Source organism: Stegostoma tigrinum, chromosome 3, assembly GCF_030684315.1.
Source record: "Stegostoma tigrinum isolate sSteTig4 chromosome 3, sSteTig4.hap1, whole genome shotgun sequence".
In the NCBI taxonomy this organism is placed as follows: Eukaryota; Metazoa; Chordata; class Chondrichthyes; order Orectolobiformes; family Stegostomatidae; genus Stegostoma; species Stegostoma tigrinum.
Window position 1 is genome coordinate 74,654,758 of NC_081356.1, and position 15,029 is coordinate 74,669,786.

Consider the following 15,029-nt stretch of genomic DNA (forward strand, 5'->3'; position numbering starts at 1 on the left):
ATGCCTACACCTGATTATATTTTATCCCTTTCCTCATTAAGAATTCATCCAGATCTGCCTTAAAAAATATACAAAATTTTGTGTCCACTGTCTTTCTCAGGAATAGAGATCAAAAAAATTCCCAACTTTGAGGTTAAAAAGTACCTTACCTCTGTTCAAAGTTTGTAACCCCTTATTTTCAAATTAGGACCCCTTGTTCTGGATTCCCTAGATTTTAAATTTTTCCAAGAGGAAACAATTACTCCATATCTCTCCAGTCAAGACCCTCAAGGACATTGCATACTTCAACCAAGACACCTCTTATTCTTCTAAACTCCAGTGGTCTGCCTAACTTTTCAAAGAGGAAAGTACATGACAGGAACAGAATCTTTGGCCCATCTTGCCTGCGCCGACACAGGATGCCTTTCTAAACTAAAAATATTTTATTGTTATGGGGTCTAAATCCCTATATTGCCTGTCCATTCATTATCTTTCAAGATGCCTCTTAAATGTTGCTACTGTATTTGCTTCTACCAACTCAAGTGGCAGCACATTCCAAGCATTTACAGCCACTTAAAAAAAATTGTCTTTCCAAATCTCCTTTAAGCTTTCCCCCTTTTACCTTAACTCTACGTCCCTGAGTAATCCACATTTACACCCTGGGAAAATGACTCCGACTATCCATTCTATCCATGCCGTCTCTTAATTTCGTAAACTTCTATCAGGAAGGCCTCACGAGACAAACCAGCCATTCTAGGTGTTCCTCTGGTAAGCCTTCACCAAATTGTTTCCACCACAGTTAACACTCTGCAATCTCATAATTTAAGCAGTATGTTTCTTTAGCATTCTTTCTGTCAAGATGGATAATTTCACATTTTCTCACAGAACACATTCTTTCCCATTTGCCACTCACTTTATCTATTTCTTTTTTGCAGCCTCCTTCTTTTTGCTTCATAATTGACTTTACCTATCTTTGTGTCATCAGCAAATTTGGCAACGATACTTTCTGTTCGTCATTCATGTCATTTGTGTGAATTGGAAACAGTTGAGGCTCCAGCACCAATTCCTGTGGGGCATCATCACTGTATGTTACCAACCTACAAATACTCATTTATGCCTACTCTCTCCATTCTGTTAGCCAGCCAATCTTCAATCCGTGCAAATATGCCATCTTTACACCACGAGTCATACAGCTTTTACTTTCCATAACAACGTTTAATGTGGCACTTTATCAAATACCTTCTGGAAATCAGAGTACAGTACATCCAGCTGTGCTGTTTATCCACAGTACATGTTACTTCCTCAAAGTATGTCAATAGATTGATTAAATACAATTTCCATTCATAAAACCATGCCTGATTACCTTGAGCGTGTTTAAGTTCCCTGCTCTTCTGAAGAAGGGTCTAAGCCCGAAACATCAGCTTCTGTGCTCCCAAGATGCTGCTTGACCTGCTGTGTTCATCCGGCTCCACACTTTGTTATCTCAGATTCTCCAGCATCTGCAGTTCCCATTATCTTCGATACAATTGTAACCTCACTGCAAAGCCTCTTCCAGGGATGCCTAACCTGATGAAGTTACCCTCCTCCTATTGGGCAAACCTCAGGGGATCTCTTTACCACTGCAAATTGCTTGTAATCTCTTCGGCCTTGAAACTGCTTGATCAGGTCCTGAAGCAAACCAGGTACCACAGCCACATCACCTTCCTCAGCACCTGCCTATGGAACCGGATCATCCCCAATGGACTACAGTCTACATTCAAGCCTTCCCAATTTGGCCCCAACCGTGACCATATCTACATCAACAACCTAGAGATCCTTCAGAAGCGTTTCTCTCTGCGAGTCCTGAAATACACACACACAGCAATGCACCGGCATGTCCAGGCACTGCAATCCAGCCTACCCCAGCTCAGAGCCTCCCTCTCCCATACCTGCAAAGGACCTCTCCTGCTTTTAATCCTCTGCAGGATTCATAAACTGAACACACAGTTCCACTCAGCTTTAATGGACACTAAAAACCGTAAGTACAACAAAATCACTGGTCCCTGCCACCTAAAATGGGATTCTTCCACCTCCCAAATCCCCAGCCTGACCCTGCACCTCCCCCACAATGTACCCGTCGCCACTGGCCATGTGGCCACTGTCGGAGCAACCACGGATGACGTCACATCCTCCGCCACCGGGTACACCACTTCCAGGATAGCGAACGCTACCGCTGCTGTAGCCACCGCCTCCACTTCTGCAACCAACACCACAGACATTACCGTCACTGTGACTGCCGCCGCCTACCCGGCTCTGCCCACCACTGACGCCGCTTTGCCCATCACGGACGCTGACGCAACTCCCCTTTTCTGATGAAAAGGCTAGGCCCGAAACATCAGCTTTTGTGCTCCTAAGATGCTGCTTGGCCTGCTGTGTTCACCCAGCTCCACACTTTGTTATCTCAGATTCGCCAACATTTGCAGTTCCCATTATCTCTGACACATCAAGACCACCTTGTCCATCTGGCTTTTCGAGTCTATATGTAGATGACAATCACACAAGCTATCTACCATACCTGTCCGACAAATTCTCATGATCATTGTCCCAGAGTTGCCTTGCACCCAGCTCAACTTCATTCTCTAGCTCGTTCAATGCCCTAACAAGATTTTTTTTCTCTTTCAGACATTAAGGAATGAAGCTGCAACAACTCTGTAATACGCACATACCTCTGGAACCTCCCTACCTGCCTCCCTTGCCACCTCTTCCCTCTGATTCCATCTTTTCTCCTGACCTTGTCTTGTTGATAAAGCTATTATCCCTTACCTCCTTCCACCCCTCCACCCTCTGATGCTGAATATTCCATACTCAACAAAGATCTTAGTTTTATCCCTCCGCACACTCACTTTAATGAATTTTGAGCTAGATATGACATTGGGCTCTTCCTGCGTTGCCTCTGCATCCATGCCCATTTCTTTGGGCACGAGTCCTCTCCTTATCACGCAAATCCCTTTTATCCACCTTGAATACTCTCCCTTCATCTGGACCCCTCCCTCTGGCTTTTCACCTGCACTCAATTTGTTCATTGTGAACCAATGACATGACCTCAAAGGCCTTAATTTCTTTACCCACCAACGCCTTACCCACTTGAACCTAAGTCTCTCTGAACTGACTGCACTCCATGCTCCCGGATCCAATCCTGGCTTTGCCCTCAAACCTGCTGGCAAGAGTAGTGTTGTTGTTGCCTGGCACATCAACCACAAATTGTGAAGGCTGTATGCCAGATCTCAACACCTCCTCCCACCATGAAGCATGAAACCATTGTGCCTACAACTGCAGGTGACCACATCTCATCTGGGGATCTCCGCCAAGAGCCTCCCAGTTCACAGTCCGACAGCTCCACACAGCCCACTTCTGTCTTCTCCCCAAAATCCACAAACAGGGCTGCCGAGACAGAACCATTCTTTCTGCCTGTTTCTGCTCACTAAACTTATTTCTTCCTACCCTGACTCGATGTTTTTCCCCCTTATTCAGTCCCTCCCCACTTATGTCCATGAATCTTCTGACACTTTGTCAGTTGGATTACAGAGGCATCCAGGATCTCCCACATGCTGCAGCTGTGACCCATCAACTGGCCTGCTATTCTTAAAGTACCTGAAGGAAATATGTAATTATTTTATTCATTTCTGCCTTTATCTATTTTATTAAACTTACCACCAGGTGCAATACTATTTTGCGATAGAATGGACCGTGGTCACTTACTAGATACTCATTAAATACCTAGCTTTGGCCGTGAGAATCAATTCATGAAGGCTGCACAAGTGAGAAAAGTAAAAACAAACAAACACTCCTTTCCCTTTCTTCCCCAACTCCCCTAATGACGAATTCCCTGAACTCTATTGTGAGTCTCGCTCAAGTAGAATTTCATTGTCAAAACAAGTACAACTTATGGTTGCTACTGACTGACCTAGTTAAAACAGTGAATGAGAATTGGTGACTTTGCTTGAACACCAGAAAATAGAAACAGCAGTCTAGGCCACATCGAGTTTGGGATAAAAAAGAGATTTCAGAGCAAAATAAATCGAAATTTAAACAGTCTTCTACAAAATAAGAACTTGAGACCAAAATAATTTTCAAGTTTCTGCATTTAGAAAGATTCCAACAGTGATCACTTTGTGCTCATGGTTCATACTGTAGGTTCCAAGTAATGATATAACAACATTGTAGAGTGTATATATGGATAAACATACAGTGCTGAAACAGGCCATTCTGGTCATCTAAATTGGCATTTACACTTCAGTTAAATCACTTCTCATTCTCCTTCAGTAAGCTGTATATTTCTTTTTCCATATATGTTTATCTTGTTTTCCCCTCAGTGTACCTATTCTATTTACCTAACTGCTCCCTGTGATTACAAGCTCCACCTTTTTATTTCTCTCTGTGTAAAGAGATTTTTCCGCCTTTTTTGCAAGTGCGAACAGTCTGTCTACTTCATTAAAATGATTCATACTTTTAAGACCTGACACATCACCCTCCAACCCAATCTTTCCAAAGGATAAAGAAAAGAGGCCCAGGCCGTTTTACCCTCACAATTCCTACATTATTCCTACAAATCCTTTTGATATCCTCTCCGGTGTCTATCTCTTTTATAATATATGGCTTTCAGAACTGCACACTATACTGAAGAATGGTCAAGGCACTGACAAATATTTAACTCTCTCCTACTCAATTCAATCCCTCACAAATGAAACTATTTAACTTTTTTTAAAAAATGCTCTTGTAAACATGCATCATTTATATTTTGGTGATTTGTGTTGCCATGCATTTGGTTTCTCTTTCCCATCTAGATTGTGAATAATAGTTGGGTTGGCAATGATCCTTGTTTAATCCCACTTACCACTTCGTTCAATCTGGAAACTATTTTTTTTACTTGCTCTGTGCTTTCCGCCTTGCTGTCAGCAAGTTAGCTATTCTGGTACCCACCCCCTTACTGCATACAGTTTACTTTAGATAGGCCTTTTAGAGAAAATAAAAAAAGCCCAGCCTTTCCAACAATCCCAGATAGGAATAACCTTATCCTTCTTGTTTCATTCCTATAAATCCTTTTACAATCCTCTCCAGGATGTATCCTTTTTATAATGAGGCAGAAAAAACGTAAAATATCTATCGCACTATCTTTAATCAGTCATACAATGAGCATTCTTGTTCTTTGTTAAACCCTAAAACTGTGACTGCGCTGCAATATCTGTACTGGGAATGCTGAAAATGAGAGTTTATCATTGTTTAAATACAAATAACTTCAAGAAACTACATAACTTACTCCACTGTGCAGCAGTTTTCCCATCTTTAGTGATATCCCACTGGAAGATGGCATTCACCTTTTTCACCAACTCCTTGCCAATATCCTTAATGCGTTGACTGATTTCTGCAAATACAAGGTCACTGTGGAGCTCCTCTTTCTGAAGAAAATAATAGTAATTGCAGTAAATCTGCTTTTGAGTTTGGTGATTTCTTTCAATTCTATTCCACTATATTGACCTGAAACTACAGAACTTTGATGCTTTCTGTAGTAGTATTATTTACATTTCATAACATTTAAACTCTCTTTTCTATACCATTTGCAAAACCAAACTCTTTCACTGAATGCGGAGTATTACATATTTAAGGAAGAGACAAGTACTTTCATAGTTTGCAGATTGAAAAAGGCTGTTCAATTCCAAAATAAAACACATCATACCATTAAGAATTCTAAACAAAGACAAGTACAGATTAAACCTCATTAAAATTTACTGAGAGAAAATTTTGGGCTACCCACAATTTATTTTAAGGTTCTTTTCTGGGTTAATTGATCATTAAGATTCCCCTTTTGATAAAGTTGGGAAAACTACCAATCTCAAGTTTGATGGCATATCTCTCTCTTCCAAAACAAGTTATAGCTACAGCAAGTAGTAAAAATCATTTTATTGTTTTACAATAGCAAATCAGTTTCTTAAAATATTCATCACGAGTACACTTTATGCAAAATATATTTGGTGGTTGAATAGTTTTACACTTCCCTGTTATGTGCTGGTTTATTCCCCAAATTTAATAATTTATGTTCTATCAGCACAAAGCTTAAGCTCAGAAAATGCCATAATCAATTCCATAAATCTTAGAATCTGATGAAAAAATTGTGGTATGTGAATAAGTAATGTTGCAAATAATATGCAAATTTGCTAATACTTGGGACAAGGAAGATAAATCCTCGGATTGGAACATGATCACAGGTTCCTATACCATTTATCTCCAATCATTGATATTAATTTGGATTCAACTGAATTACAATTAAGGAAACCTTGTACAACCCATCATCTACCTTATCAAGCAACTTGGTCATTAACAGCAATCCTCCCTATTAACCTTCATTTAGAGAAAACAGTGAAACAAAACAAAGTGACAACTAATTTTTGGCGGGGAAGAACTTCTATGTCCAGTAGTAAGAATTGATCTGCAGCCCAACATGTGACTGTTAACTCAGCTTATTGTAATAGAGTTGACTGATGGCTGCTAAACTATACCACATTCAGTGGCAAAACCAACATGATGGGAAACTAGCTCAATCTCATCTGTCCATCCATCAAATAGATTTGGCCAGGAAAGGGATGGTAGCAGTCATTACGATGACAAAGCATTCTTGAAACAAAAAGTACATCTCATCATATGTGGTAATACCATCTTGCTAACAGGGCAGGCTAAAGAGATCTATTAACCCACAACTAAGAGATTCGAGGGAAATTAGCATCAGCAGAATGATATGACACTAGATAAAGGAAATGCTGAGAAAATACAATGTTCCCAAACATTCCCATTTTTTGAATGATACCTGAAATATTTTGTGCCAATCCCATTAGCATCCATGAAATACATGGTCCATTTTTGATGCCTGGGCTTCACTACCTGATTATTGTGGCATACAGTGGACACCCTACAAACTTTTAACTTGAGAAGTGCAAACAGGATTCTACAGATATGGCAGGAAACACATTTACATTTATAAGCCTACTGATTGGGTTTTCACTGATCTGAATATTGCACCTAATTGGCCTTGGGCTCTAGCAAACAAGACAGCCACTTAATGAAAGCTTGGCCTACAAACTGAATGAAGTCACTGATATCTTATCACACTGCAACTTCGGAGGATTTGCAGGAAGAGTAGCTCACAGCTAAAGTGACCATGTGTACAGCAAATCATATGGTATTTGGTCACACAGCTTGTTGCAGGAGACATCACAATTGTTATAGCCTCATTCTGGAAGTTGACCTCTGGAGACAGTTATGATGTCCTAGACCTAATAACCAAGTTCATTGTGCAAAGTGTCCTGTGAGAACATCTCCATTTATTTGCATACTTTTTATTGGAATCTTGTTTAAACCTCCCTGCTACTTCCCTTCCTTCCTCTCTTTGTGAAGTACCCAGAAGAAGCTCTACAAATAAGTACACACAATTTCAGAAGACATTAGTTCAGAGCGTTTAACATAGCAGATGTCAAAAACTTGTAGTTTAAGTAATGAAAACAGTTAACACAAGCAAAACATCTTTCAAAACTTCTGTGCTTTTATGCACGAGCTGTCGAGGACTATTTCAATATACCGGAACCACCTATGTTTTGCAGGTGTGACAGCATGAACTGGCATCATCAAATGTGGAAATGAGGCAGTGTAAAAATGCCTAAAGAAAGCTACAACAAGTTGCCACATACAAAAGAAAGGCAAGTAAAAGTTCATTTTTCAAAATAATATTATTTAAAGTACCTTTTATTTTAATTTCCAGAAATATTTTGCTAACCACCAGAGGACTGTTTTTTTCAAAAAAGCAGATTAGAGGGAAAATAATTAAATGAGCATTTTGGTTTTGTTTCTCCTAAAGTGAATTAACTCTCAATCTTTCCAGATATATAATTAATATGATGTACAAGTCCTCTCCCTGTGGGCATTCACATGTCTCTTATAAGACTATGCAATATATTTGCACATTTGGTTCATAAGTCAATGCTCTCCAGAAAAAAACTTCTAAATAATTAATTTTTTCAGCCAACTGAAATTTTCTTCAAATCTCCCAACTTACCATGCCAATGTCATTACTTTTGGCTTTATAAATAGATTCCTCCAGAACAACATAAGCTCCTGCAAGAACAATCTCATTACTTTCTTTGACCTAAGGGATAGAAGGGCAAAGACAGTATTAAAGCCAAAAGGTACAATGCTTCAGTTAAAAACTGAACTCACAAACCATGTGTAAAATACTGCGCTTCAAGCACATCAACTATATTTCTACACGATTAATAAAACAGCTCAGAACTACACGTACTCTAAAGGCTAGTTCAATTTTTTCAAAGTATATGTCAATTTATCCAAATAATGCGCATAATGGAAGGCTGGGTGTGAATTTCTATAAGTGTTTTTCTGGTCATTCACCATAACCTTGTTGAGACAAGTTACTAATCTGATAAAGGCACAAACAAGGGTACAATAGATGAGAGAAGTCTTGGTTAAACCTATCTTGACTTAGATCAACAAGGTGAGATAACAAGGTGTAGAGCTGGATGAACTCAGCAGGCCAAGGAGCATCAAAGGAGCAGGAAGGCTGACCTTTTGGGCCTAAACCCTTCTTCAATTTTTCAGGAGGGTCTAGGCCCGAAACGTCAGCCTTCCTGCTCCTCTGATGCTGCTTGTCCTGCTGTGTTCATCCAGCTCTACACCTTGTTATCTCAGATTCTCCAGTTCCTACTATCTCTAGATCCCATTATTTATATTATGTTAAAAATTTTAAAATTCTTTCAGGTATTGTAGCAAAGAATTCATAATATACAGGCACAGACCAACGGCCAAATTCCAAAAGTAACTCAGTATAGATAACTTCAGACTATAAAATCATAAATCATGGCCAATTTCATTTCTAAAATAATGTAGCGATTATCTACTGGGCTAAGAGCACAGAAGTCGAAAACCATAAGATATAGGAGGGCATGCCATTGTTCCTTGAGTCAGCTCTACCAGTCAGTAAGATCGGAACTAATCGAACTGTGCCTTCAACTTTACTTTCTTGCCTTTCTGCTGCGACCACTGACTCCATCGAAAATCTGAGTCTTGAAAACATTCAATGAGATAGTTCCTAAATTCCAAAGGCTAATGATTCAGATTAGTAGTTTCTTAACTGTTTTAAATGGGACATTAATTATTTTCAAACTGCATTCCCCAACTCTCAATTCACCCACAAGATGGAACACCTTCTTTCCATCAACTATGTCAAGTCAAATTCAGTAAGCACAGCTAGGAGTGGGGGAAAACAAATGAATTGCGATCATAAATCAACTAAACAATTAATAAGAATCAGAAAAGGGGCATTCCCTGGATGTGACTCTGGTCCACACCATTTGGCCGACATAATATCCCATGAATGGAGATGATCAAAGTAGAAATGCAGTGGAAGCCCAATACAATGTGGGTATTGACACCCACTGAAGCTGTGTTATAACTGGAACCTGGACTTACTCCACATATACATACACTCCTGCATAAAGATACGTGCAGATTGACTGGTGGTCTCAAATCACTTTAAGGACTTACGAGTTGGCTGATACATACTCTGTAAAACTGAAACACGTGCAGAGCATGGCTTAGGTTAAAAGACCGAAAAACCAAAGAAATTTGAAAGAAGGAAACTTAACAAGAAAAACACAAATCCACTGTTTTAATGACAACAATGTGTCATCATTGCCAAATCAAAAGGAATTCAGGCAGATGGTTTCAACCACTCTTGAACTTCTGATGAATGAAATTTTGTTTGCCATCTATTTTGTTCCATCTGTAATGTGTCGGTTTTAACCATGAGCAAGTGTGCACAGATTTTGGGGTTTTAAAGGAACATAGTTTAAGTCACAAGTAGAAGTTTAGGATCCTTTCTTATATCAGCCATTGGTTGGAGTTTTGTGTTACAATAAATAGAAATTATTTTATTTAATGACAAAATGTAGTGTGAATTGCTTTTGTCTCAAACAGCAGTCAGACAAATTGGTCATCCTGGTGATCTAACTGGGATTTTATACATCTTGTGATAGCTTGTGGAACAGTGAGGCGTAACTGTCAGTGCACTCTTCCCTATTAAGTCACGACACAGGCAGGGCATATCAGAAAGTCATCAAACCGATGTAATGTACAGGGTGGAATTCTCCTTTGTCATAACAATATGATGAAGGCAAGAAAGTTGAGCAAATACTGCATGAATGAAAAAAGACAGATTCCTGGCAGTGGAACGAATCATCCCTTAAGGTTTAAATGACAAATTCTGAACCTCACCAATAAGCAGAGACTAATTTATTTCCATACACAAGCAACTTATGACTAGGTAATGTCACCTTTATTGTACATAGCTCTCAATCATCCCCTCCTTTCGCAAGGAACTCAATAGCAATAATTTCTGACATGAAAATCAGGAGGGTCACCTGGCAGCACAGCTTCTTGTCTGCTTCGACAAGCCTCCATCCAACTAGACCATCTCACTGCATACTCCGTGGACACTGTCCTCTTCCCCTGCCAAACTGCCATCCTCAACACATCATCATGGCCGCTTTTGGACAAACTCCAGTCCACTTCAGCTCTCCAAGATCCACTTTTAACCTAAGGAATGCTTATGACATGTGCGCTTCTGCCAAGTGCTTTGTGAGCATCTACACAGACAATTCCTATGCCTCTAAATGTACTTTATTCGTACTTATATGCATTGCGCTAATTTAGAAACTACCAGATCTCTGTTGCTTGTATTGCCTTTTAGTGTATAGGATCTTCAGTATTCAATATTAAGTTGAACAAAAACAAAGTTAAAAGGAGGCAAAAGTCAGTGATAGCTCCAAAGACTCGGATAAATTCAGAATTCAGCAAAATGGGACCAAAACAATAATAAAGAGAAAATAAACTATGAGGACAAACCAGTGAGGAATAAAAAACCGACAATAAGAGCTTTTTTTAAATATATAAAATGGAAGAAAAAGATCAAAATGAGCTCCTTAGAAAATGACTCTGGGGACACCATTATGGGGAACAAGGAAATACTAGAAGAATTAAACATTTTTTGCATCAGTCACTACAGTACAAGATACTTCAACATTCCATTAATATTAAAGAGTGCATGGGAGGAAGTACAATCCATCAACATCACTAGAGAAGCAGAAGTTGCCAACTAATGAAGCTAAAGGCAGATCAGTCCCCTGGCTTTGATGGCTTGCATTCTAATATCCTGAAACAAGTAGCTGCAGTGATAGAGGATGCATTGGTAGTAATTTTCCTAAAATCATTGGAGTCTGGCAGTTTTCTAACCTTGTGGTACTTTTACAATGTGACACACCTATTCAGAAAGAGGGAAAGTCAAAACACAGATGACTATGCACTGATTAGCCGAATGCCTATTGTTGGAATAGATTTTGAAACAATTAAGGAAGTAATAGCAAAACATTTGGAAATCATAATCTAACCAAGCAGAGTCAACATGGCTTCATGAAAAGGAAACTGTAGTTAAGCAATTTATTTGAGAGTTCAAAGAAGTCTCAACCAGAGTGCACAGATGGAAACCAACAGGTGTGTTATATTTGGACTTCCAGAAGGCGTTCCACAAGATACCTCACAAAGGCTAAGGCATAAGATAACAGCCCATGGCGTTGGCGGTTGTATATTGGCATGCATTGAGAAGTGGCTAGCAGACAGGAAACAGGTTGGCAAACCGTAACCTGCGGAGTCCCAGGGGACTCAGTCCTGGGACTGCAATTGCTTACAGAATATATTAATGACCTGCAGCAAGGCAACAAATGCCTGGAGCCAAAATCTCAGACAATTGTAAAATGGGTGCAACGGCAGGTTGTGGGAGGGATACAAACAGTTTACAGAGATAACGATAGGTTATAAATGTAACAAGAAGTTGGCAAATGGAGTATAATGTGGGAAAATGTGAAGTTGCTAACTCTGGAAGGGAGAACCAAAGAACAGTTTAATTTAAAAAGGGAAAAGCTACAGCACAAAGAACTTGAGAGCATTTGTGCTCAAAACGCAAAGTTAGCACACAGAAAGCAGCAGGTAACCAGAAGGCTAACTGAATTTAGCCCCTATTTCAAGGGGCTTGGCATATAAGTGTAGGGAAGTCTTACTATGCCTTCTGGAAGTCCAAACATAACGCACCTGTTGGTTTCCATCTGTCCACTCTGGTTGAGACTTCTTTGAAAGACTCAAATAAATTGCTTAACCACAATTTCTTTTTCATGAAGCCATGCTGACTCTGCTGGTGAGACCACATCTCAGCGGTGAGAGCAGCTCAGTCTCCTTATTTCAGGAAAGATATTATTCCACTGAAGATAGTTCAGAGAAGGTTCATTAGGATAATACTCATAACACAATTCTGAGAAAGGGTCACTCGAGCCGAAACATTAACTCTGATTTCTCTCCATTGATGCTGCCAGACCTGCTGTGATTTTCCGGCAATTTCTCTTTTAGTTTCTGATTTACAGCATCCACAGTTCTTTCAGATTTTAGTTAGTATTGAACTCACTGCCCCATCTCCTCCAGGCATGCTTACCTTGAAGAAATTCTGCTCCTCTCTCCAACAGGATTTCCACTCCAATCTTTTTCTCTTATCCACCGTTATTAATTTCACTGTCCCTCAAAGAGGTCAGATAGACATCACTGAAACCAATTTTCAAGGGAAATGAACTGAATTTGGCATTCCTTACATTGTGTAACTTCCTTTTGGTTCTATGGCAAGTAGCCCCAGGTCATTCATATATGTGGGCTTTGTTATTTCTGTATTCTCGAACTTATGCTGAATAATTGTTTTCTTATGTATGATGTATGTTTGGTATCTTCAGCTGATTCCACCTCCAACTATCTGCACACTATAAGTCTCACTTACAGTTTGGATGGAAGCAGCAGTGAGACAAAGTAGAAATACTGTATGGAGCTAACCAATATCCAAGTATTTGCACTGAAATCCCTCATGAGGCACCTCCTTTTCACTCTTCCATTCTTGGATTATTATCTTCAATGTTTCATAGCTTGTCTGAACCGCTATGAAATGCTTGAGCAACATATACTGCAGTGTTTAGAGCGGCAATGCTTTGTGCAGTTTTTTCTCAGCAGGTCATTGAGCTGTGAGGGACAGTGAACATATGAAGTTCTCATTGTATACCACCCAGCCTCAAAAGGAAGTGTACTCCTTTAAAAAGTTGAAAGATACACTGAAACATTGCCCTCAAAGATACATGGAATCATCACTGATTCTGTGCTCTCATTCAAAGGGTGGGTATAAATGTGGATGATCTATGTAGGATAAGCTCCACCTAAATGCACACATCGCTTTTCGCGTTGTGGCACCGAAGTGCAACGCCTTGGGTGCAGACAACAACTTGACTGTTCAAGGATCCATGATGTCTGATACTTTGTCTCCCTCTCATTTCACAGTTCTCTGCATTCAACTTTATCTGTCACCTTTCCTCGCACTCCACCCACGTGTCAAGCAGTTGTTGCTAGCAAGACCTGAGCAAGGCTTAGCTATTACAATATCGTTCATCTTTCTGATGTATAACAGATGCTGGTCATCTGAAATGGGCATGACTTCACCAGATCCAGCAAATTACGAAGTAACTTGAACAGATACTTTTATACTATGAGTGACCAAATCTGTATGTGAGTTTGCTCACTGAGCTGGAAGGTTAGTTTTCATATGTTTTGTCACTTTTTTTTATTTGAAAAAATATACTTTATTCGTGAGATGTACAAAAAATAAAACATATTTACACACCTACCCAGTCATGCAAGCCGCTCCGGGTTACCCAGGGGGTACGTACACCAACTAAAGGAAAAAAACAAAGAAGGAAAAAAAAACAAAGCAAAGAAAACACCCCGGCAGTCGTCACCCCACACAGTCCCAGTTGGCCCCCTGACCTGTTGGGGAAGGCGCCAACTGGGCCCAGTTATCAGATAGGGTTCTTTGTTCTATTCTGGATGAGGGGTTTCATACGGTGGTCTTTCCCCACCACGCCGTGGCGGTGGCTGCCCCAAGCTTTAGCGCGTCCCTCAGCACGTAGTCCTGGACCTTGGAGTGCGCCAGTCTGCAACACTCGGTCAGGGTCAGTTCTTTCAGCTGGCAGACCAGCAAGTTCCAGGCAGACCAAAGAGCATCGTTCACCGCATTGATGGTCCTCCAGGCGCAGTTGATGTTGGTCTCGGTGTGCGTCCCCAGAAACAGCCTGTAGAGCACAGAGTCCCGCGTCACGGAGCTGCTCGGGACGAACCTCGACAAATACCACTGCATCCCCCTCCAGACCTCCTGCGCATAGGCACACACCAGAAGGAGGTGATCGACAGTTTCATCCCCCCCCACAGTCGCCTCGAGGGCAGCGTGCGGTAGCGCAGAGATTCCGGGCATGCATAAAGGATCTCACTGGCAGAGCCCCTCTCACCGCCAGCAAAGCAATGTCCTTGTGTTTGTTTGAAAGTTCTGGCAATGATGAGGCATTCTGCCAAACGACTTTGGCAGTCTGCATGGGGAACCACACGACGGGATCCACCCTCTCCTTTTCCCGGAGGGTCCCAAGGATACTACGTGCCGACTACTGCCTGACGGCCTTGTGGTCAAAGGTGTTTCCTTTCAAGAATTTCTCCACAAACGACAGGTGGTACGGAACAGTCCAACTACTCGGAGCGTTCCGCGGCAACGAGGCCAGGCCCATCCTTCGCAACACCGGGGACAGGTAGAACCTCAGTAAAGTAGTGACACTTGGTGTTTGCGTACTGAGGATCTACGCACAGCTTGATGCAGCCGCATACAAAGGTAGCCGTCAGGGCGAGGGTGGCGTTCTGTACGCCCTTTCCCCCATTTTCCAGGTCTTTGTACATGGTGTCCCTGCGGACCCAGTCCATCCTCGACCCCCAAATGAAGTGGAAGATGGCCCGAGTGACTGCAGCGGCGCAGGTCCAGGGAATAGGCCAGGCCTGCGCCACATACAACAGTACCGAAAGACCCTCGCACCTGACAACCAGGTTCTTACCCGCGA

General features: G+C 41.0%; 1 protein-coding gene across 2 annotated transcripts in view; it reads right to left on the reverse strand.

Moving 5' to 3' along the window:
• hsd17b4 (hydroxysteroid (17-beta) dehydrogenase 4) overlaps positions 1-15,029 on the reverse strand; it is a 123,162-nt gene that overhangs the window by 10,108 nt on the left and 98,025 nt on the right. For both annotated transcript variants that reach the window (XM_048527665.2, XM_048527664.2), the window contains 2 exons: positions 8,060-8,149; positions 5,276-5,414 (listed from right to left, as the gene is read on the reverse strand). In XM_048527665.2, the coding sequence (XP_048383622.2) occupies positions 5,276-5,414; positions 8,060-8,149 (229 nt within the window). The remainder of the gene's footprint in view (positions 1-5,275; positions 5,415-8,059; positions 8,150-15,029) is intronic.